The 24,604-nt window shown below is 46.5% G+C and overlaps 3 protein-coding genes across 7 annotated transcripts in view; all 3 read right to left on the bottom strand.

Moving 5' to 3' along the window:
• Positions 1-2,163, bottom strand: part of pigo (phosphatidylinositol glycan anchor biosynthesis, class O) — a 12,814-nt gene extending 10,651 nt beyond the window's left edge. The window contains 1 exon segment of the mRNA XM_080529935.1: positions 2,024-2,163. The gene's annotated coding sequence lies outside the window, so the exon portion shown is untranslated.
• Positions 2,164-3,518: 1,355 nt separating this feature from the next.
• stoml2 (stomatin (EPB72)-like 2) lies at positions 3,519-19,925 on the bottom strand. Its single transcript, XM_080529936.1, has 10 exons — positions 19,780-19,925; positions 15,040-15,192; positions 14,555-14,654; positions 13,577-13,635; positions 12,233-12,334; positions 11,559-11,693; positions 8,508-8,652; positions 6,210-6,289; positions 5,150-5,278; positions 3,519-4,562 (listed from the first exon to the last, which is right to left on the bottom strand). Exons 1-10 carry the CDS (start codon positions 19,819-19,821, stop codon positions 4,473-4,475), a joined length of 1,035 nt encoding a protein of 344 aa, XP_080386062.1. The 5' UTR covers positions 19,822-19,925; the 3' UTR covers positions 3,519-4,472.
• A 2,087-nt stretch (positions 19,926-22,012) lies between these two features.
• Positions 22,013-24,604, bottom strand: part of LOC308156561 (NLR family CARD domain-containing protein 3-like) — a 40,211-nt gene continuing 37,619 nt past the window's right edge. For all 5 annotated transcript variants that reach the window (XM_080529929.1, XM_080529933.1, XM_080529931.1 and 2 more), the window contains one exon: positions 22,013-23,952. In XM_080529929.1, coding sequence (XP_080386055.1) covers positions 23,396-23,952 — 557 coding nt within the window. In that variant the 3' untranslated portion in view covers positions 22,013-23,395. The remainder of the gene's footprint in view (positions 23,953-24,604) is intronic.

The raw sequence follows: 24,604 nt of genomic DNA, 5'->3' as shown, positions 1-24,604 counted from the left end.
CAAGGCGCCGGCCGGCCCCGCTCATTAGGAGCAATTTTGAGGTTCAGTGTCTTGCCCAAGGACACTTCGACATGTGGCCAGCCGGGGCTCGAACCGCCGATCTGCCAACCTTGTGATCATTAGACGCCGGCTCTACCTCCTGAGACACAGCCTCTACCTCCTGAGACACAGCCTCTACCTCCTGAGACACAGCCTCTACCTCCTGACTCCTGAGACACAGCTCTACCTCCTGAGACACAACCTCTACCTACTGAGACACAGCCTCTACCTCCTGAGACACAGCCTCTACCTCCTGAGACACAGCCTCTACCTCCACCTGAGACACAGCCTCTACCTCCACCTGAGACACAGCCTCTACCTCCACCTGAGACACAGCCTCTACCTCCTGAGACACAGCCTCTACCTCCTGAGACACAGCCTCTACCTCCTGAGACACAGCCTCTACCTCCTGAGACACAGCCGCCCCAATAACTGGGGACGGACAGAGGGGACGGACGCAGGGTCAAATGTGTCTGCGGATAGCAGCGTGTGATGAGAGCGTGACCTGTAGAGTAGCTATAGAAACGCAGCTCACTCAGGACGAGCTGTTACACTTCTAAAAGTGTCATTCACAGATCTCCCGTGTGTCACGCAGGGGTAATAACGGACGTCGAAACTAAATAAACCAGCATCATGCAGAGAGAGAGAGAGAGATGCCTGCAGAGGAGAGGGTCGTATTAGCATCCAGCAGCAGCAGTTCAATTATTATTATTATATTTACATTTATTTTGTACTTATTTAACGACTTAAATAACGAAAACAATCAAGTAAAAGACATGTGTATTGCAGTAAATTGCAAAGCAAATATAAGCAGCGCATCCGCATAACTTATTCCAATTCTTTTCGAAGAGGCATCACAAACCCAGACACAACCAGTCAATCTAACAAGTATGTAGTATGTCGTATGTAGCCCAATCCCCCGAGTAATAAACCATATTCTCTACTCCTTCGCCTGTCCATTGGAAAACTCTGGATCTCAAAGACAAATGGGTCAGGGGAGATCTCAGATCTCTATCTATCTATCTCTCTCTCTATCTATCAGACTGTTACTGTTCTACCACCGCCACCACATCCCCACCCAGACACAGCCACACACACCTCTGTCCATATGGAGCAGATCAGACAGACAGACAGATCAGACAGACAGATCAGACAGACAGACAGATCAGACAGACAGACAGATCAGACAGACAGACAGATCAGACAGACAGACAGACAGACAGACAGACAGACAGACAGACAGACAGACAGACAGACAGACAGATCAGACAGATCAGACAGATCAGACAGACAGACAGACAGATCAGACAGACAGATCAGACAGACAGATCAGACAGACAGACAGACAGACAGACAGATACAGTCAGATACAGACAGACAGACAGACAGATCAGACAGACAGACAGATCAGACAGACAGACTGATCAGACAGACAGATCAGACAGACAGACAGACAGATACAGTCAGATACAGACAGACAGACAGACAGATCAGACAGACAGACAGACAGACAGATCAGACAGACAGACAGACAGATCAGACAGGCAGACAGATCAGACAGACAGACAGACAGACAGACAGACAGATCAGACAGACAGACAGACAGCAGGTCTCCGTTTGCCTGTCTGAGAGCTGAAGATCCTCTCCCAGGATCCGAATGAGCTTGTTTGTGAAATGCATCTAGTATGATTCTCCTGTAACACTCACAGTCCAGATAGAAGTCAGAGGGAATAGTATAGTATTCATTATGATATTCTTCAACAGGCAACACCATAATAATAATATGACACGCCAGCTTCTATATAAGTAGCAGATGTAGGTTAGATGGTTAGATCTGAATGTCTAATGCACTAATAGCTGCTGGGGTTTAACATGTGTTATTATTACGGATACTACAAGTCAGAACTTAGCTAGCTATTCCTGGCAAGTTGTGAATAATAAATATAGCTAGTTAGAACAAGGCTAGCCAGCCACAGGTACTGACCTTGTGGGAGTGTGTGTTGTCCTCTCTCAGCCAGGCGGGTCGTTACTGCGGGTCTGACACACAGAGAGACAGACAGACAGGTGCCTCAGGTGCTCACACAGCGCAGACAGACACGCCTCTTATTAACCCCGCTTACCTTCATCTGGACTCCAGCTACTCATTCATCTGCGGGAGTGAAGGGTTCCGCTCTCACGTCCCCGCACGGAAACCTTACACTGTAACTCCATGTTCCCACTCGGTCACCTTATATTGTAACTCCATGTTCCCACACGGCCACCTTACATTGTAACTCCATGTTCCCACACGGCCACCTTACATTGTAACTCCATGATCCCACACGGAAAGAGTCACGGAAACCTTACATTGTAACTCCAGTTCATTTCAGATGGTGGCTCTCGCGGTAACACAGAAGTCTCTGTCTCTCACGTGACGTGTAGCTGCGTTGCTTACCTGCTCGGCTGACAGCTTGACTCAAGTTTGGCCATTCATGTGCATTTTATATATAATATATGTTATATATTTTATATGTAATATATGTTATATATTTTATATATAATACATGTTATATATTTATATATGTTATATATAATATATGTTATATATTTATATATTTTATATATAATATATGTTATATATTTATATATAATTAATAATAATTAATAATTTTGCCATTTAGCAGACGCTTTTATAATACATGTTATATATTTATATATTTTATATATAATACATGTTATATATTTATATATTTTATATATAATATTTCGTTCATTGTCATTTAGAAGTGTTGCCAAGTAAGACTGGTACCAGAGATGAATTCAGTTTTTTTTATTTTTATAAAAAATAATAATTCTGTAGGCTACAGTCCGTTATTCTGGGGCTTTTTACTACAAAAAACCCCAACTCATTCCTTCATGCAGGGTTCCTACAAGTTTCAACAAGTCACATTTAAGACCTTTTTAGACTTTTTTTTTTACCTCTTTGAATAGAATGTTATATCTATTCTAGACACCATGTGAGAGCTTTCTGCCATCCTGCCGTAGCTTCATTCGCCAACAGTTTCTCCCGGGGCAGAGCATAGTTTCTCCCGGGGGCAGAGCATAGTTTCTCCCGGGGCAGAGCATAGTTTCTCCCGGGGGCAGAGCATAGTTTCTCCCGGGGGCAGAGCATTGGCATCCTTTTGGTTCCAGCTTGATTCATTTCCACGTAAATAGATCAGGACTGATTTCGGACTGATTTCCTTGCAGGACAAGCTAATCTAATTTTTTAGACCTAATAACTGAAACTTAAGACCTTTTTAGGCCTTATGGGTTGGATTGCTGCATTTTAGACTTTAAGGCTTTTTAAGACCAGCACAGGAACCCTGTTCATGGCTACTGATTTCATATGGCCATTCAGCACCATGTTAAAGCTGCAACCTACATACGGGACCTGTACGGGGGTATGTAAGCACTCCACACCCCTTTTCCCAGTTTTCCCATAAAAACAGTAAAATCGATGCTTTTCAAATGAGATTTATTGTGATGGTATGTAATAGCAGTATGTCCTAACCCCAGGCAGAATTCCTTTACTGGTGACATGGCAAACATGAATCATCCTGTATGGTTTATCCATTGAAATAGAAATATATCCAATATGTTCTTGGTTCCTTGTCTTACAAGTGCTTTCAGCGAGCCAAATTGGGTCCGTTGTGACAATATCACCCAAACAAAGTCAACCCAAAAATGTTTTAGGGACTTAAATAATGTAGACAAGTATAAATTAAACACGTCAACTGTGGAGAGGTAAACTGGATTGTTTCTCTCTCAAGCTCTCCCTTCGTCACGTAAATCATTCATGATGACATAACAAAATGGGGGGAAAACACATAGAAAGAACTTGAAACTTGAAGGCGTATCATAGCAACAGAACAACACCCAAACAGCTGGTATAATTGTACTTCTATAGAGGTATGATGTCGGTCATTCAGACAGACAGGTAAAGGTAGTTCCACCAGTGAGCTGCAGTAGATCAGTGGATATGCCCCGCCCCCTCTACTGTACTTCCTGTGATGCGATGGGATCATTATGACATCATTACTACAGCTCATAGATGGGATCATTATGACATCATTACTACAGCTCATAGATGGGATCATTATGACATCATTACTACAGCTCATAGATTTTAAACTATACAGGAACCCTCCCCAGATGTGGCTGTTTCCGGGCCTCTAAGCGTTCACAACAGAAGTCGTAGTAGTTATTTCCTTTGTCCGTCTAGTCCAGCGCCGAGCCCTCTGCGGTGGGTGGTGTGTTTCCCTTTGGTCCAGGCCGCGAGGGTTGCCGGGGGTAACCAGGCGTTGACATGGGTTTCTGACGCTGCTTCTTGCGGTTGTCTTGTCTGTCTCTGCTCCTTCAAAGTGTCCTTTGTGTCCTGCTGTCCTGCTGCTGTCCTGACGGGGATGGTGGTCCTAGTCTCTCTTCGGCTCGTCCTCCGCCGCCACACCTCTCCCCGGCGTGGGCGGGCTCTGCTTGGCCAGGGCGCCGTATATGGACATGGCCTGGAAAGATTACCACAGAGGTCTGAGAGAGCACCTTTAGGCTGCATTTACACACTGCATTTACGCCTAGTTCCGATTTACTGCCTTTAAACGATCTTTTTGAACGCCTGCTTACACCTACTTTTTCAAACTACCCACATCTGACACCTGTGCTAACACTAGTAACATTTGTAACGACCAGCATGCGACCTGCATGCGTACATCGAAAACGAACGTAAACAGACAGGACGGGACTAGCAATGGACGCAAACGAGACAGAAATTATAATCCCTTTTATATATTTTAATATGTGTTGCTATGACAACGAATTTGCCACTGTCAAAAGGTCTGTTGGTAGAACAAAAAAAAACACACACGCACTCACACTCTCTCACACACCCACACACACACACACACTCAGTCACACCCACACCCACACCCACACACACACACACACACACACACCCACACACCCACACACACACACACCCACAAACCCACACACACACACACCCACACACCCACACACACACACCCACACACACTCACACCCACACCCACACCCACACACACACACACACACAGAGAGATTAGTAAAAGCCCCCCACCTGTGTGACCATGCTGCTGACGTCGGCTGTGTTGGAGGGCAGCAGGATGGTGTTGGACGCCTTGGCGAGGTTGGAGAAGGCGGAGACGTACTGCTCGGCGACGCTGAGGGAGGCGGCCGCGTTACCGTTCTGTCCCCCAAAACAAAACCCCCCAAAAAGTGTCCCGTTAAGACCCTGTGAACAACAACCAACCGTCTGTAGACACGCACTGCTGCACACACTTGTGAAAAGCAAAACCTCCTATCTGCAACAAAAACAGAAATGTTATTAACACATACTATAGTGATATAGTCCCCCAAACAGTGTATTATGTGGTGGGTATCCTTAACAAATAGCATTCTGCAAGAAAACGAGACAGTTTTCTTCATTTCCAGGTTTTGCATTTCGGCCATCGATATATGTTGTATAAAGTCTTAGTGACTTCATCCATGACGTAGTACTGTAGTACTGTAGTCATGTAGTCCTGTAGTCATGTAGTCCTGTAGTCCTGTAGTCATGTAGTCCTGTAGTCATGTAGTCCTGTAGTCCTGTAGTCATGTAGTCCTGTAGTCCTGTAGTCCTGTAGTCCTGTAGTCCTGTAGTCCTGTAGTCATGTAGTCATGTAGTCATGTAGTCATGTAGTCATGTAGTCCTGTAGTCCTGTAGTCCTGTAGTCCTGTAGTCCTGTAGTCCTGTAGTCATGTAGTCCTGTAGTCATGTAGTCCTGTAGTCATGTAGTCATGTAGTCATGTAGTCATGTAGTCATGTAGTCATGTAGTCCTGTAGTCCTGTAGTCCTGTAGTCATGTAGTCCTGTAGTCCTGTAGTCATGTAGTCCTGTAGTCCTGTAGTCATGTAGTCCTGTAGTCCTGTAGTCCTGTAGTCCTGTAGTCATGTAGTCCTGTAGTCCTGTAGTCATGTAGTCCTGTAGTCATGTAGTCATGTAGTCCTGTAGTCATGTAGTCCTGTAGTCCTGTAGTCCTGTAGTCCTGTAGTCATGTAGTCATGTAGTCCTGTAGTCATGTAGTCATGTAGTCATGTAGTCCTGTCGTCATGTAGTCATGTAGCTGCAGCTGCCTCACCTGTTCCGCCAGGGCGTCTGACAGCAGACGGATGGCCTTGGACTTGGCCTCTGCTTTGGCCAGGACGGCGTTGGCCTCGCCTGGAGAACACAGCAAGTCAGTTACAACAACCAGAGAGACAGCAACAACCACAGAGACAGCAACAACCACAGAGACAGCAACAACCACAGATACAGCAACAACCCTGTCCATCACTGCATCAACACTCTTCAGGCTACACCTTAACTGCTCCTCCTGAGACATCTACTACCCCCCTGTACTGTCCCTCCTGAGACATCTACTACCCCCCTGTACTGTCCCTCCTGAGACATCTACTACCCCCCTTTACTGTCCCTCCTGAGACATCTACTACCCCCCTGTACTGTCCCTCCTGAGACATCTACTACCCCCCTTTACTGTCCCTCCTGAGACATCTACTACCCCCCTGTACTGTCCCTCCTGAGACATCTACTACCCCCTGTACTGTCCCTCCTGAGACATCTACTACCCCCTGTACTGTCCCTCCTGAGACATCTACTACCCCCTGTACTGTCCCTCCTGAGACATCTACTACCCCCTGTACTGTCCCTCCTGAGACATCTACTACCCCCTGCACTGTCCCTCCTGAGACATCTACTACCCCCTGCACTGTCCCTCCTGAGACATCTACTACCCTCCTGTACTGTCCCTCCTGAGACATCTACTACCCCCCTGCACTGTTTCTCCTGAGACATCTACTACCCCCCTGCACTGTTTCTCCTGAGACATCTACTACCCCCCTGTACTGTCCCTCCTGAGTTCTTCTTCTTCTCTCACGGACACTGCCAATGGCCCCGGGCCTGAGCTGGATTACTCTTCCTGCTACGACTGATGGATTGATGATTCACTTGCTTAGTCAAATGTATCGATTGTAAGTCACTTTGGAATAAGACGTCTGCTAAATGCCAAACATGTACATTTAAAAATGTAAATGTAAATCTCTAATTAATGAAAGCCACAAGATGTCTCCCTCAGCTCCTTACTGACCCATCAGTTAACCTGACACACACGTAATGGTAAACAGACTGACTTATATAGCACCTTTATCCAAAGCACTTTACAACGGCCTCTCATTCACCCATTCACACACACATTCACACACCAATGGCGGCCAAGCTACCATGCAAGGCGTCGGCCCGCTCACTGGGAGCAATTTGGGGTTCAGTGTCTTGCCCAAGGACACTTCGACATGTGGCCAGCCGGGGCTCGAACCGCCGATCTGCCAACCTTGCGATCATTAGACGGCAGCTCTACCTCCTGAGACACAGCCTCTACCTCCTGAGACACAGCCTCTACCTCCTGCGCCACAGCCTCTACCTCCTGCGCCACAGCCTCTACCTCCTGAGACACAGCCTCTAACTCCTGAGACACAGCCTCTACCTCCTGAGACACAGCCTCTACCTCCTGAGACACAGCCTCTACCTCCTGAGACACAGCCTCTACCTCCTGCGCCACAGCCTCTACCTCCTGAGACACAGCCTCTACCTCCTGAGACACAGCCGCCCCTACCTCCTGAGACGCAGCCTCTACCTCCTGAGACACAGCCTCTACCTCCTGAGACACAGCCTCTACCTCCTGAGACACAGCCTCTACCTCCTGAGACACAGCCTCTACCTCCTGAGACACAGCCTCTACCTCCTGAGACACAGCCGCCCCTACCTCCTGAGACACAGCCTCTACCTCCTGAGACACAGCCTCTACCTCCTGAGACACAGCCTCTACCTGAGACACAGCCTCTACCTCCTGAGACACAGCCTCTACCTCCTGAGACACAGCCTCTACCTCCTGAGACACAGCCTCTACCTCCTGAGACACAGCCTCTACCTCCTGAGACACAGCCTCTACCTCCTGAGACACAGCCGCCCCTATTCGGTTGTTAAGTCGTGACGTATTTCCGGGTCCAAAGTTGGCTGAGGCGCTGTCTTCAAAATGCCGAAATAATAATAATAATAATTAATTATATCTATATAGCGCTTTTCCGAGGCTCAAATACCCTGACAATATGGAGAAAAGGGGAAAGTGCTGTGTCCCTTGTTGTATGAATAGATCCGAGTCTAAAAAACGATTAAACTGTCATTCTACCGCTGTAGTTCACTGGTACTCTGGTGCGGGGAATTTCTGGTTTGGACACGGAAATGGCTAAACGTCACTTTTGACGTCAGACTTAACAACCGGATACACGTCTCTCTTACCGACCCGTCTCTCAGAGTCAGCCTGGCGGGCGTGATGTCAGAGGCGTGATGTCAGAGGCGTGATGTCAGAGGCGTGATGTCGACCCACCTGCCGCCTTGTTGATCTGCTCCGCCTTCTGGCCCTCGGACGCCAGGATCTGAGACTGTTTGTGGCCCTCGGCGATGTTAATGGCGGCTTCCCTGGTGCCCTCAGACTCCAACACGGTGGCACGCTTCTTACGCTCCGCCTCCACCTGCACAAGGACCGCACAGAGGAGTACACAAGGACCACACAGAGTAGTACACAAGGACCACACAGAGTAGTACACAAGGACCACACAGAGTAGTACACAAGGACCACACAGAGTAGTACACAAGGACCACACAGAGGAGTACACAAGGACCACACAGAGTAGTACACAAGGACCACACAGAGGAGTACACAAGGACCACACAGAGTAGTACACAAGGACCACACAGAGTAGTACACAAGGACCACACAGAGTAGTACACAAGGACCACACAGAGGAGTACACAAGGACCGCACAGAGGACCACACAGAGGAGTACACAAGGACCACACAGAGGAGTACACAAGGACCGCACAGAGGACCACACAGAGGAGTACACAAGGACCACACAGAGGACCACTGATAGGGCTTTCACACCGGCAAAGAACCGTGCCGGTTCGCGTTCGCGTTCGGAAACCTCTGAACCTTGGTGCTGTCTGGCGAACGAGCCCGCGTTCATACCAGTGTAACCTGAACCATCCGCGTCATCAACGCTGGGTGATGAAGGGGCGGGATAAACAAAACAATTCACAACTAGATGGCAGCTACTTCACTGGAAAAGAGGATAATATCTTCCACTACTACAGTATCTGAAATAAACACAATTTTTGTGTTTTCTGTGAAACAAAACAAAAGACACTTTCTATATGCGTTCTTTTACTAATCAGCTGCTCCATTACTGGAATAGAAATGGCTTACGAAATTCGCGTTCCCGCATGTCCGCGCGCATGTGCGTGTGTGTGTTTGCTGAGCATGTGAGGAAGATAGAGAGAATAATGACACTTTTGATATTGTTTTTGATCACTAATGATTAGATTTAGATTAGATTACATTTTGTCTACTTCCTCCTTGCTGGTCTCTGCAGCCTAGAATAGGACACACCCACTGACGACGTGACTGTTCTACGTTTTGGTTCGCGCTTGAGAACCACTATTTTTTGGTGCCCGCTGCGAACCAACTTTTCAGGTTCCGAACCAATTGAGCTTCGGTCTGAACGCGCCGGCCGGTTCCAGACTTGGTTCGCGAACGCGAACCGGCACGGTTCTTTGCCGGTGTGAAAGCCCTAACAGAGGACCACACAGAGGAGTACACAAGGACCACACAGAGGAGTACACAAGGACCACACAGAGGACCACACAGAGGACCACACAGAGGACCACACAGAGGAGTACACAAGGACCACACAGAGTAGTACACAAGGACCACACAGAGGAGTACACAGAGGAGGACACAAGGACCACACAGAGGACCACACACGTACACAAGGTCTCAACTGTACGATTGATCCTATAATGATGTACTCTAAACTGTCGCTCATCTGTAGAGCAAGAACATACAAATAATAAAATATATAACACAAATAATCCTTCCTTTTTACAGCCAGTGGCCCCTGGTCCTGGTCCTAGCATAGATCGCTGCTTACCACGACTGACGCATCAACGACTCACTTACTTTAGACAGACGTACTTGGAAGTCGCTTTGGGTAAATAATAATAATAATAATAATAAAAGCATCTGCTTAATGTCAGAAATGTAAATGCAGCCTCAGGGGCGCCAATGACCTCTTCACAAAAACATCACAACACTTAAACAGTTTTTTCCCCCAAAGCCGCTCTGTTAGCATCTCTCTGTTAGCATCGCTCTGTTAGCATCTCTCAGCCTCACCCTTCACTCAGCCTCCCCCTTCACTCCGCCTCCCCCTTCACTCTGCCTCTCCCTTCTCTCAGCCTCCCCCTTCACTCAGCCTCCCCCTTCACTCAGCCTCCCCCTTCACTCAGCCTCTCCCTTCTCTCAGCCTCTCCCTTCACTCAGCCTCTCCCTTTACTCTGCCTCTCCCTTCACTCTGCCTCCCCCTTCACTCTGCCTCCCCCTTCACTCTGCCTCCCCCTTCACTCAGCCTCTCCCTTCACTCAGCCTCCCCCTTCACTCAGCCTCCCCCTTCACTCAGCCTCTCCCTTCACTCAGCCTCTCCCTTCACTCAGCCTCCCCCTTCACTCTGCCTCCCCCTTCACTCAGCCTCCCCCTTCACTCAGCCTCCCCCTTCACTCAGCCTCCCCCTTCACTCAGCCTCCCCCTTCACTCTGCCTCCCCCTTCACTCAGCCTCCCCCTTCACTCAGCCTCCCCCTTCACTCTGCCTCCCCCTTCACTCAGCCTCCCCCTTCACTCAGCCTCCCCCTTCACTCTGCCTCTCCCTTCACTCAGCCTCTCCCTTCACTCAGCCTCTCCCTTCACTCAGCCTCTCCCTTCACTCAGCCTCCCCCTTCACTCAGCCTCCCCCTTCACTCAGCCTCCCCCTTCACTCAGCCTCTCCCTTCACTCTGCCTCTCCCTTCACTCAGCCTCCCCCTTCACTCAGCCTCCCCCTTCACTCAGCCTCCCCCTTCACTCAGCCTCCCCCTTCACTCTGCCTCTCCCTTCACTCAGCCTCTCCCTTCACTCTGCCTCTCCCTTCACTCAGCCTCTCCCTTCACTCAGCCTCTCCCTTTACTCAACCTCCCCCTTCACTCAGCCTCTCCCTTCACTCAGCCTCCCCCTTCACTCAGCCTCCCCCTTCACTCAGCCTCTCCCTTCACTCAGCCTCCCCCTTCACTCAGCCTCCCCCTTCACTCAGCCTCCCCCTTCACTCAGCCTCCCCCTTCACTCTGCCTCTCCCTTCACTCAGCCTCTCCCTTCACTCTGCCTCTCCCTTCACTCAGCCTCTCCCTTCACTCAGCCTCCCCCTTCACTCAACCTCCCCCTTCACTCAGCCTCTCCCTTCACTCAGCCTCCCCCTTCACTCAGCCTCCCCCTTCACTCAGCCTCCCCCTTCACTCAGCCTCCCCCTTCACTCAGCCTCCCCCTTCACTCACCCTCCCCCCCTGCCTCTCTCACCTGCATCTGCATGGACTCTTTGACGCGCGGGGGGACGTGGATGTCTTTGATCTCGTAGCGGAGGCAGCGGATTCCCCAGTCCTCTGCTGCCTGGTTGATGGAGTGAACGATGTTGGAGTTCAGAGACTCTCTCTCCTGGGGGGAGGGAGGACCATAAGGATAATATCATAGTAAGTAAGGATAATGATAATAATAATAATAATAATAATAATAATAACAATGGGGATAATAATGATGATGATAATAATAATAATAACAACAACAATAATAATATTGATTACAGAGAGGTTTTGACACCTCTCATGTCTATCTAGTGCCAAAACTGTGGGAGGAGATACCGGTGTAAATGTTGCTATAATAATAAGTTATATGTACAAGAACAATAAGTGCTGCTTGCTACTGCAAGCACACTTAATAATGATAATAATAATAGTAATAATAAGGATAATAGTAATAACAACAACAACAACAATAATAGTAATGATAATAATAATGGTGATGATAATAATAATAACAATAACAACAACAATAATAGTAATAACAATAATAGTAATAACAATAATAATAATAATAATAATAATAATAATAATAATAATAATAAGGCATTGTAACATCTAGGCAACTAGGCAAATGTCATTGTAACATGCATCCTTGTGCAGCGAAGGCTCCCTCACCCTGAAGACCTTGTCCAGGGTCAGCTTCCCCAGCTCTGAGCGCATGGTGGTCTGGGCCAGCTGGGTGACGGCGTACTCCGGGTCCTCCACCCCGTAGCTGGCCTAGGGGGAGCATCGCTCTGTTAGCATCGCTCTGTTAGCATCGCTCTGTTAGCATCTCCCTGTTAGCATCTCTCTGTTAGCATCGCTCTGTTAGCATCTCTCTGTTAGCATCTATCAGTAGCATCTCTCTGATTAGCATCTCTCTGTTAGCATCTCTCTGCTAGCATCGCTCTGTTAGCATCTCTCTGTTAGCATCTCTCTGTTAGCATCTCTCTGTTAGCGTCGCTCTGTTAGCATCTCTCTGTTAGCATCGCTCTGTTAGCATCGCTCTGTTAGCATCGCTCTGTTAGCATCGCTCTGTTAGCATCTCCCTGTTAGCATCTCTCTGTTAGCATCTCCCTGTTAGCATCGCTCTGTTAGCATCTCTCTGTTAGCATCTATCAGTAGCATCTCGCTGTTAGCATCGCTCTGTTAGTATCTCCCTGTTAGCATCTCCCTGTTAGCATCGCTCTGTTAGCATCTCTCTGTTAGCATCTCTCTGATTAGCATCTCTCTGTTAGCATCTCTCTGTTAGCATCGCTCTGTTAGCATCGCTCTGTTAGCATCTCTCTGTTAGCATCTCTCTGTTAGCATCTCTCTGTTAGTATCTCCCTGTTAGCATCGCTCTGTTAGCATCTCTCTGTTAGCATCTCTCTGATTAGCATCTCTCTGTTAGCATCTCTCTGTTAGCATCTCTCTGTTAGCATCTCTCTGTTAGCATCGCTCTGTTAGCATCTCTCTGTTAGCATCTCTCTGTTAGCATCTCTCTGTTAGCATCTCTCTGTTAGCATCTCTCTGTTAGCATCGCTCTGTTAGCATCGCTCTGTTAGCATCGCTCTGTTAGCATCGCTCTGTTAGCATCGCTCTGTTAGCATCGCTCTGTTAGCATCGCTCTGTTAGCATCGCTCTGTTAGCATCGCTCTGTTAGCATCGCTCTGTTAGCATCGCTCTGTTAGCATCTGTCAGCTCAGGGTTAGAACCCAGCACACCTTTCCTTTAGGTTGCCTCTTTAAGACTCAGTCAAACTGTATTGATGCAGCACACGTCATACACTGAATGCAACTCCCAAGTGCAGAACATAAAAACTATTGTAAATAAACTACAACACAATGAAACAAGAAATAGATCAAATAGAACACAATAAGACCAGAGGAGTAAAACCAGAGAAATAGATCAAATAGATCAAATACAACACAATAAGACCTTCTGGAGTAAAACCAGAGACAGGAGACCCCTCGGAGACCGACATGGAGACAGACGCACCTTAAAAGGGTCGGTGATCCTCAGGTAGAGGACTCCATCGATCTGTAGCGTCACGTTGTCTGTGGGGACAAGGAGACAGCGGTTAGGATAACCCAGGGAGGGGGAGGGGGGGGGGTAGTGATAACCCAGGGAGGGGGGGGGGGGGTAGTGATAACCCAGGGAGGGGGGGGGTAGTGATAACCCAGGGAGGGAGGGAGGGGGGGTAGTGATAACCCAGGGAGGGGGGTGGTAGTGATAACCCAGGGAGGGGGGGGGGGGGTAGTGATAACCCAGGGGGGGGGGGGGTAGTGATAACCCAGGGAGGGGGAGGGGGGTAGTGATAACCCAGGGAGGGGGGGGGTAGTGATAACCCAGGGAGGGGGGGAGGGGGTAGTGATAACCCAGGGAGGGGGAGGGGGGTAGTGATAACCCAGGGAGGGGGGGGGTAGTGATAACCCAGGGAGGGGGAGGGGGGTAGTGATAACCCAGGGAGGGGGGGGGTAGTGATAACCCAGGGAGGGGGGTGGTAGTGAGAGCAGGGTTCCCACACCTTCTGAAACATCAAATTCAAGCACCTTTCAAGGACTTTGAAGACTCAATTCCCTCAAATTCAAGGACTCAACATGGCATAGTTTGAGACAGAACTCGTTGACGAAAAATAATACATTTTTAAATAAATAAATAAAATATTTTTTTATATATAGATTTTTAAAATTCAAGCACTTTCAATGACCCATGTGTATTTTCAAAAACTTTCGAGACCTCGATTTCTTTTTCTCAAATTCACAAACATTCAAGGATTTCAAGGACCCGTGGTACCCTGTGAGAGAGACAGGGATAACCCAGGGAGGGGGGCAGAGAGACAGTGATAACCCAGGGAGGGGGGTACAGAGACAGTGATAACCCAGGGAGGGGGGTAGAGAGAGACAGTGATAACCCAGGGAGGGGGGCAGAGAGACAGTGATAACCCAGGGAGGGGGGGTTGGCTGGGAGACTCACCTAAAGAAACAGAAGACTGCTCTGGAACGTCGATAACGATCTCTTTAAGACTTTGCACATAACGAATTCTGTCCAGTATTGGTATGAGGAAATTCAACCCCTACAGGAAACAAAGAACAGAAAAATAAAAACACATACATTGATATGAATAATGCAGTAGCTCTGTGTGAGGACGTCAGATAATAATACAGCATAAGAATCATAAAGCATCAGTAGCTAGCTAGTTAGAGATGACTCTATAACCTACAGGTACTAGAATCACTAGCTAGCTAGTTAGAGATGACTCTATAACCTACAGGTACTAGAATCACTAGCTAGCTAGTTAGAGATGACTCTATAACCTACCAGTACTAGAATCACTAGCTAGCTAGTTAGAGATGACTCTATAACCTACAGGTACTAGAATCACTAGCTAGCTAGTTAGAGATGACTATAATAATAATCATAATAATCATAATAATCATAATAATCATAATATAACCTACCGGTACTAGGATGCGGTGGAAGCGGCCCATCCTCTCCACCACCCAGGCCTCCTGCTGTGGTACAAAGAGAACCACAGTGTTCATGGGCAGGCTGGACGCCCATCGCTGCTGCGCCGGGCTCGCCCACCGCTGTGGACCGGTCCTCTGGGAGTGCTGCAAGCAAACAAGAGCATGGTGTGACTTACTGGACTGACTTATATAGCTATGCCTTATTCCAAAGCGCTTTACAACGGCCTCTCATTCACCCGTTCACACACACATTCACACACCAATGGCGGCAAGCTACCACGCAAGGCGCCGACCCGCTCACTGGGAGCAATTTATTTGGGGTTCAGTCAGTGTCTTGCCCAAGGACACCTCGACACGTGGCCAGCCAGGGTTTGAGCCACCGATCTTGCGATCATTAGACACTCGGCTCTACCTCCTGAGACACAGCCGCCCCATAACAAACATATCATGTTATACTGGCAGTTCCTCTACTATCAGTCAAACTAAGGCTTCAGTTCCTCTCTACTATCAGTCAAACTAAGGCTTCAGTTCCTCTCTACTATCAGTCACACTAAGGCTTCAGTTCCTCTCTACTATCAGTCAAACTAAGGCTTCAGTTCCTCTCTACTATCAGTCAAACTAAGGCTTCAGTTCCTCTACTATCAGTCAAACTAAGGCTTCAGTTCCTCTCTACTATCAGTCAAACTAAGGCTTCAGTTCCTCTACTATCAGTCAAACTAAGGCTTCAGTTCCTCTCTACTATCAGTCAAACTAAGGCTTCAGTTCCTCTACTATCAGTCAAACTAAGGCTTCAGTTCCTCTACTATCAGTCAAACTAAGGCTTTAGTTCCTCTACTATCAGTCACACTAAGGCTTTAGTTCCTCTACTATCAGTCAAACTAAGGCTTCAGTTCCTCTACTATCAGTCACACTAAGGCTTTAGTTCCTCTACTATCAGACACACTAAGGCTTCAGTTCCTCTCTACTATCAGTCAAACTAAGGCTTTAGTTCCTCTCTACTATCAGTCAAACTAAGGCTTTAGTTCCTCTCTACTATCAGTCAAACTAAGGCTTCAGTTCCTCTACTATCAGTCACACTAAGGCTTCAGTTCCTCTCTACTATCAGTCAAACTAAGGCTTTAGTTCCTCTCTACTATCAGTCAAACTAAGGCTTTAGTTCCTCTCTACTATCAGTCAAACTAAGGCTTCAGTTCCTCTACTATCAGTCAAACTAAGGCTTTAGTTCCTCTCTACTATCAGTCAAACTAAGGCTTTAGTTCCTCTCTACTATCAGTCAAACTAAGGCTTCAGTTCCTCTACTATCAGTCAAACTAAGGCTTCAGTTCCTCTCTACTATCAGACACACTAAGGCTTCAGTTCCTCTCTACTATCAGTCAAACTAAGGCTTCAGTTCCTCTACTATCAGTCAAACTAAGGCTTTAGTTCCTCTACTATCAGTCACACTAAGGCTTCAGTTCCTCTACTATCAGTCAAACTAAGGCTTTAGTTCCTCTACTATCAGTCAAACTAAGGCTTCAGTTCCTCTACTATCAGTCAAACTAAGGCTTCAGTTCCTCTCTACTATCAGTCAAACTAAGGCTTCAGTTCCTCTCTACTATCAGTCAAACTAAGGCTTTAGTTCCTCTACTATCAGTCACACTAAGGCTTCAGTTCCTCTACTATCAGTCAAACTAAGGCTTCAGTTCCTCTCTACTATCAGTCACACTAAGGCTTCAGTTCCTCTCTACTATCAGTCAAACTAAGGCTTTAGTTCCTCTCTACTATCAGTCACACTAAGGCTTCAGTTCCTCTCTACTATCAGTCAAACTAAGGCTTCAGTTCCTCTCTACTATCAGACACACTAAGGCTTCAGTTCCTCTACTATCAGTCAAACTAAGGCTTTAGTTCCTCTCTACTATCAGTCAAACTAAGGCTTTAGTTCCTCTCTACTATCAGTCACACTAAGGCTTTAGTTCCTCTCTACTATCAGTCAAACTAAGGCTTTAGTTCCTCTCTACTATCAGTCAAACTAAGGCTTTAGTTCCTCTCTACTATCAGTCAAACTAAGGCTTTAGTTCCTCTCTACTATCAGACACACTAAGGCTTCAGTTCCTCTCTACTATCAGTCAAACTAAGGCTTTAGTTCCTCTCTACTATCAGTCAAACTAAGGCTTCAGTTCCTCTCTACTATCAGTCAAACTAAGGCTTTAGTTCCTCTCTACTATCAGTCAAACTAAGGCTTCAGTTCCTCTCTACTATCAGTCACACTAAGGCTTCAGTTCCTCTCTACTATCAGTCAAACTAAGGCTTCAGTTCCTCTCTACTATCAGTCAAACTAAGGCTTCAGTTCCTCTCTACTATCAGTCAAACTAAGGCTTCAGTTCCTCTACTATCAGTCAAACTAAGGCTTCAGTTCCTCTCTACTATCAGTCACACTAAGGCTTCAGTTCCTCTCTACTATCAGTCAAACTAAGGCTTCAGTTCCTCTCTACTATCAGTCAAACTAAGGCTTCAGTTCCTCTCTACTATCAGTCAAACTAAGGCTTCAGTTCCTCTACTATCAGTCACACTAAGGCTTCAGTTCCTCTCTACTATCAGACACACTAAGGCTTTAGTTCCTCTCTACTATCAGTCAAACTAAGGCTTCAGTTCCTCTCTACTATCAGTCAAACTAAGGCTTCAGTTCCTCTACTATCAGTCAAATTAAGGCTTTAGTTCCTCTCTACTATCAGTCAAACTAAGGCTTCAGTTCCTCTCTACTATCAGTCAAACTAAGGCTTCAGTTCCTCTCTACTATCAGTCACACTAAGGCTTCAGTTCCTCTCTACTATCAGTCAAACTAAGGCTTTAGTTCCTCTCTACTATCAGACACACTAAGGCTTTAGTTCCTCTCTACTATCAGTCACACTAAGGCTTCAGTTCCTCTCTACTATCAGTCAAACTAAGGCTTCAGTTCCTCTCTACTATCAGTCAAACTAAGGCTTCAGTTCCTCTACTATCAGTCAAACTAAGGCTTCAGTTCCTCTCTACTATCAGTCAAACTAAGGCTTCAGTTCCTCTCTACTATCAGTCAAACTAAGGCTTCAGTTCCTCTCTACTATCAGTCAAACTAAGGCTTCAGTTCCTCTCTACTATCAGTCACACTAAGGCTTTAGTTCCTCTCTACTATCAGTCAAACTAAGGCTTCAGTTCCTCTCTACTATCAGTCAAACTAAGGCTTTAGTTCCTCTCTACTATCAGTCAAACTAAGGCTTCAGTTCCTCTCTACTATCAGTCAAACTAAGGCTTTAGTTCCTCTCTACTATCAGTCAAACTAAGGCTTTAGTTCCTCTCTACTATCAGTCAAACTAAGGCTTCAGTTCCTCTACTATCAGTCAAACTAAGGCTTTAGTTCCTCTACTATCAGTCAAACTAAGGCTTCAGTTCCTCTACTATCAGACACACTAAGGCTTCAGTTCCTCTACTATCAGTCAAACTAAGGCTTCAGTTCCTCTCTACTATCAGTCACACTAAGGCTTTAGTTCCTCTCTACTATCAGTCAAACTAAGGCTTCAGTTCCTCTCTACTATCAGTCACACTAAGGCTTCAGTTCCTCTCTACTATCAGTCAAACTAAGGCTTCAGTTCCTCTCTACTATCAGTCAAACTAAGGCTTCAGTTCCTCTCTACTATCAGTCAAACTAAGGCTTCAGTTCCTCTACTATCAGTCAAACTAAGGCTTTAGTTCCTCTCTACTATCAGTCAAACTAAGGCTTCAGTTCCTCTCTACTATCAGTCAAACTAAGGCTTCAGTTCCTCTCTACTATCAGTCAAACTAAGGCTTCAGTTCCTCTCTACTATCAGTCACACTAAGGCTTCAGTTCCTCTCTACTATCAGTCAAACTAAGGCTTTAGTTCCTCTCTACTATCAGTCAAACTAAGGCTTTAGTTCCTCTACTATCAGTCACACTAAGGCTTCAGTTCCTCTCTACTATCAGTCAAACTAAGGCTTTAGTTCCTCTCTACTATCAGTCAAACTAAGGCTTTAGTTCCTCTACTATCAGTCAAACTAAGGCTTTAGTTCCTCTCTACTATCAGTCAAACTAAGGCTTCAGTTCCTCTCTACTATCAGTCACACTAAGGCTTTAGTTCCTCTCTACTATCAGTCACACTAAGGCTTTAGTTCCTCTCTACTATCAGTCAAACTAAGGCTTTAGTTCCTCTCTACTATCAGTCAAACTAAGGCTTCAGTTCCTCTCTACTATCAGACACACTAAGGCTTTAGTTCCTCTACTATCAGTCAAACTAAGGCTTTAGTTCCTCTCTACTATCAGTCAAACTAAGGCTTCAGTTCCTCTCTACTATCAGTCACACTAAGGCTTCAGTTCCTCTCTACTATCAGTCACACTAAGGCTTCAGTTCCTCTACTATCAGTCACACTAAGGCTTCAGTTCCTCTCTACTATCAGTCAGCTTGTTGAGAAACTTCTCTGGTCATAATCAGACACAAACACATGACAGCTAGCTAGCTTAGCCTCCAGACCCAGCCAGTTGGCCAGCAGGCTACATATCTGAGACTGCGTTCGTAAATTCGCTCTGGAAATCTGATCAGCACTCATGGAACGCCCCTTGTCCAATCAAATGGCTTGGTTCCTTTATGACGTTGAACCCAGTGTGCGCTGCGGCGCTGTCAGAGCGAGTTTACGAACGCAGCTTAAAACGCCATGAAAGTGTGTCTCTCTGGCGGCAGAACGACCCCCGGTGCCTTACGATACCTTCACAACGGCTCCGCCGGCCCGCAGCAATGTTCGCAGCATATTCTGGTGGTGAATGTTATTATTATGTTATTATAATGATGTGTTTGACCTGAGAGAAGGAAGTAATGTCCTGGCTCTATTCTCATGTGTGACCCCCTTATCTGCCCGGCAGGAAACGAAAGTTACAACATCCAAATATAGTGCTACTATAAAACACGTCCCCCCCGCTGAAGGGGAAACAGAGCAGGCTCGACAAGGTTCCGTGCGCACCAAGGCATCTCTTTATATTTACTGTTTTTTCTTCTTTTTTCTCCACTGGCTCCCGGTCAAATACAGGATCCAATTCAAAATCCTACTCATCACTTACTTAAGCGTTATGGAACGAGAAGCGGTGGTATATCGTGGTATATAGTAGTAGTGGTAATATATAGTAGTAGTACAGGTGCAACTCCAAAAATTAGAATATCGTGCAAAAGTTAATTTATTTCAGTAATTCAACTTAAAGGGTTAAACTTAGATATTATTGACTCATTACATGCAAAGCGAGATATTTAAAGCCTTTATTTGTTATACATTTGGTGATTATGGCTTACAGCTTATGAAAACCCCAAATTAAATATCTCAGAAATGTTTAATATTACATGAAATCAATAAGAAAAGGATGTTAAATACAGAAATGTCAGCCCTCTGAAAAGTATAATCATGCATATGTACAATGCAATGAGTCTATATAATATTTAAGTTTAACCCTTTAAGTTGAATTACTGAAATGAATGGACTTTTGCACGATATTCTACTTTTTTGGAGTTGCACCTGTATAGTAGTGGTTAGGCACGATATACCACGGCTTCTCTTTCCATATCGCTTTCATACCACGGTTACCACATTTATCTATCAATATTTCACAAAAGAAAGACAAGACAAACTTTTAATTAATGTATTTTAATGGAACTATGTTTTATTGTAAGTGTATTCAGCCGCTGAACAGTTTATTTATCGGTTGCTAAGCAACGGTTACCGATAACGGTAATAATATACAAACGCGGAGTAATATGAAAAGATGTGTCAACTGTCAACATTCCATTTAGCCGTGCGTACACAAACTGACAAACAAAGCCGTCAACAGTCTGGCCAGGGGTGATAGGGGGTGATAGGGACCTGGGGTGATAGGGACCTGGGGTGATAGGGGGTGATAGGGGGTGATAGGGACCTGGGGTGATAGGACCTGGGGTGATAGGGACCTGGGGTGATAGGACCTGGGGTGATAGGGACCTGGGGTGATAGGGACCTGGGGTGATAGGGGGTGATAGGGACCTGGGGTGATAGGGACCTGGGGTGATAGGGACCTGGGGTAATAGGGACCTGGGGTGATAGGGACCTGGGGTGATAGGGGGTGATAGGGACCTGGGGTGATAGGACCTGGGGTGATAGGGACCTGGGGTGATAGGGACCTGGGGTGATAGGGACCTGGGGTGATAGGACCTGGGGTGATAGGGACCTGGGGTGATAGGGGGTGATAGGGACCTGGGGTGATAGGGGGTGATAGGGACCTGGGGTGATAGGGACCTGGGGTGATAGGACCTGGGGTGATAGGGACCTGGGGTGATAGGGGGTGATAGGGACCTGGGGTGATAGGGACAGGGGTGATAGGGACCTGGGGTGATAGGGGGTGATAGGGACCTGGGGTGATAGGACCTGGGGTGATAGGACCTGGGGTGATAGGGACCTGGGGTGATAGAGACCTGGGGTGATAGGGGGTGATAGGGACCTGGGGTGATAGGACCTGGGGTGATAGGGACCTGGGGTGATATGACCTGGGGTGATAGGACCTGGGGTGATAGGGGGTGATAGGGACCTGGCGTGATGGGGCCTTCTCAGCCGCAGCCCCATCCCCCTGGAACGCCCTCCCTAACCACATCAGACAGGCCAACACCCTCCCAACATTTAAACAGGCCATCAAAACCCACCACTTCAAGCTCGCCTTCACCAGTTAACCCTCTCCTCCTCCCCTTCCCATGTGTCCCCAACATTACTTCAGTTTGTAAAGCGTCTTTGAGTGTCTAGAAAAGCGCTATAAGTCTAATGTATTATTATTATTATTATTATTATTATTATTATTATTATCTCTGGTCCACTGGCCATATTCACTAGCACTTCATTACATTACTTCATTACAAATATGGACATTTGTATTTGTAGGCATGGAAAACCATGGGATCTTTGTGTCTAGAGGTGTGTGTGTGTGTGTGTGTGTGTGTGTGTGTGTGTGTGTGTGTGTGTGTGTGTGTGTGTGTGTGTGTGTTGGGGAGGGTAAAGATGAACTGGATGGTTTAGTTTGTTAACATGGTTGTTTGTGACTTAGTGGTTCGCTCTGCTAATGGAAACGGGTTCCTCTGCTTTCTAAAGTATAGAAACAGCTGTTGTGTTGAAAAGGTCAAGTACAGTAGAACTAACCACCCTAAGTAGTGTACACTCTGTTCAAGTACAGTAGAACTAACCACCCTAAGTAGTGTACACTCTGTTTGAAGCACTTATCTGTCCTCTCTGCCATATAATACTGTACCAGGAGCTTTGTACAAATAAATCACCTTTATTTTGGAAAGAGACAACGTGTTTACATTTGATCCACTTGATTTGTATTGCATAGAAACAGACAAGAGTACAATAGAAATAAAATATGACAGGTACAATATGACAGGTACAATATGACAGATACAATATGACAGGTACAATATGACAGGTACAATATGACAGATACAATATGACAGGTACAATATGACATAAGGGCCAAAACATTGTTCATCAATAATTTACTATGATAAAATGACACTCATACATGATTAAGATTCCTAACTAATATCATCATTGTTTCATTTCTGAGGCAACTTAAGCAACTGCAGGTAAACATGTATATGTGTCCAATGTGGAATCACAACAATCTTGAAAGTATAGAACACAAAATAAAACATAAAAAAAGGTTCCATAATAATTTCTAAGTGTTTTGAATCTGATTTCATCCTTCTACAACTGATGGGGTCCTGGGGGAGAGTAGAGGGACTGACGGGGTCCTGGGGGAGAGTAGAGGGACTGATGGGGTCCTGGGGGAGAGTAGAGGGACTGATGGGGTCCTGGGGGAGAGTAGAGGGACTGATGGGGTCCTGGGGGAGAGTAGAGGGACTGATGGGGTCCTGGGGAGAGTAGAGGGACTGATGGGGTCCTGGGGGAGAGTAGAGGGACTGATGGGGTCCTGGGGGAGAGTAGAGGGACTGATGGGGTCCTGGGGGAGAGTAGAGGGACGTCCGTTTGGCTGTGCGACCCTGCCTGTGGATGTGGCCACCTGTATGTTTTTTACATACATAACCTCAGCGTGGGGGGGCTGTGGAGGTCCGGGGGCTAAGCCCTTGCTACCCTCTCACCAGAGGCCTCCTGGGGAGGGTGGGTTCAAATCTGGTGTGTGTGGGACCCTGCCTGTAGATGTGGTGAGCTAATGAAACTCTCTCCATAGAGAATGAATGGGAATCAGTGGCAGGTGTGCATCAGACACGCGTGTGTGTGTGTGTGTGTGAGTTCTATACCTCTATCCACATCAGCGCGTCGAGACGAATCCGACCTTTACCCAAACTGGACCTCTAGCTCAAAGTAAGTGTGTGTGTGTAGGCTTCTCCTCTACTCTGCACAGGGACACAGATCCATCCCACACCCACACCCTCAACCCTGGGTAGAGGGGCTCAGTGAAGGTGGTTGTGAGTGTGAACAGGAGGGTCAGTGTGTCAGAGGAGACGCTGTAGAAGGACAGAGTGCCGGCCGGCCAGTCCAGATACACTCCTACTCTGCTGGAGGAGGGTGCAGGTAGACTGATACTAATATCATTATTCCTGATGGTGTAATCATAACCTGAGCACTCCAGGCTCCAGGATGTGTCATTGTGTCCCAGCCTAGAGTCTTCACCCTTTCCTTTCCTGTTGATTCCTTTATAAGCCACTCCTATACCAGCGTCACCCCACCTCCTCTCTACCTCCCAGTAACAGCGGCCAGTCAGACCCTCTCTACACAGCACCTGTGGGTGGTGGTCAAACCTCTCTGGGTGATCAGGATACGGCTGCTCTCTCCCCTCTGTCACCTTTCTGTTGTCCTCAGACAGAGAGAGGCGTCTGTGTGCTGTGTTTGGGTCCAGTGTGAGCTCACAGGCATCTGATGAGGAAGACCATTCAAGTTAATGTTAGTTCACACAAGATATGTCTGGCTGGCTAGCTTTTCATATTTCAGTGAGAGAGCGAATGCTGTAAAAATATACAATAAGTCATAGGGATGTAACGATGAAGTTAATTATCGATACAAATATTAAGTGACGATTCAAATCGATGAGATGAAAAATTAATCGCGATACTTTTTTAACACTTGAAAACCGAAAGCATTACAAGCATTGTTGTCATTACCGTAATTCCTAAACTATATGTGCTATCAAAACAATTCCAACGGTTCATGAAAGCATATCGGGTTATTATGGTAATTCAAAACACGAAGCTGTGGAGAGCTGAGGACAAGAGAGAAGCAGCATTATGAGTGAGCAGGTTTTGCTCACAAACGTTCTACTTTGCGTATTGTTACATCTCTAATAAGTCATGGTATAAACAGCTAACTAGCTACATCTCTAATAAGTCATGGTATAAACAGCTAACTAGCTACATCCCTAATAAGTCATGGTATAAACAGCTAACTAGTTACATCCCTAATAGATAGATAGACTTTATTTGTCATTGCTACAGTACAGGTACCAAACAACGAAATTTGGGAGGGGAGGCTCCCCTGGTGTTTAGGAAAGGAAAAAGAAACACATTTTAGA

Source organism: Nansenia antarctica (assembly GCF_963989245.1).
Source record: "Nansenia antarctica genome assembly, chromosome: 4".
Taxonomy (NCBI): domain Eukaryota; kingdom Metazoa; phylum Chordata; class Actinopteri; order Argentiniformes; family Microstomatidae; genus Nansenia; species Nansenia antarctica.
Note: the sequence above shows the minus strand (reverse complement) of the source record. Positions and strands in the feature narration are given on the sequence as shown.

Excerpts from the sequence above, each read along its gene's own strand:
- stoml2 (XM_080529936.1), bottom strand. The coding sequence starts at position 19,821 with ATGCTGCGAACATTGCTGCGGGCCGGCGGAGCCGTTGTGAAG. Across the intron at positions 15,193-19,779 it reads CCGGCGGAGCCGTTGTGAAG|CACTCCCAGAGGACCGGTCC; the intron begins GTATCGTAAGGC and ends GTTTGCTTGCAG. Across the intron at positions 12,335-13,576 it reads GGATCACCGACCCTTTTAAG|GCCAGCTACGGGGTGGAGGA; the intron begins GTGCGTCTGTCT and ends TGCTCCCCCTAG.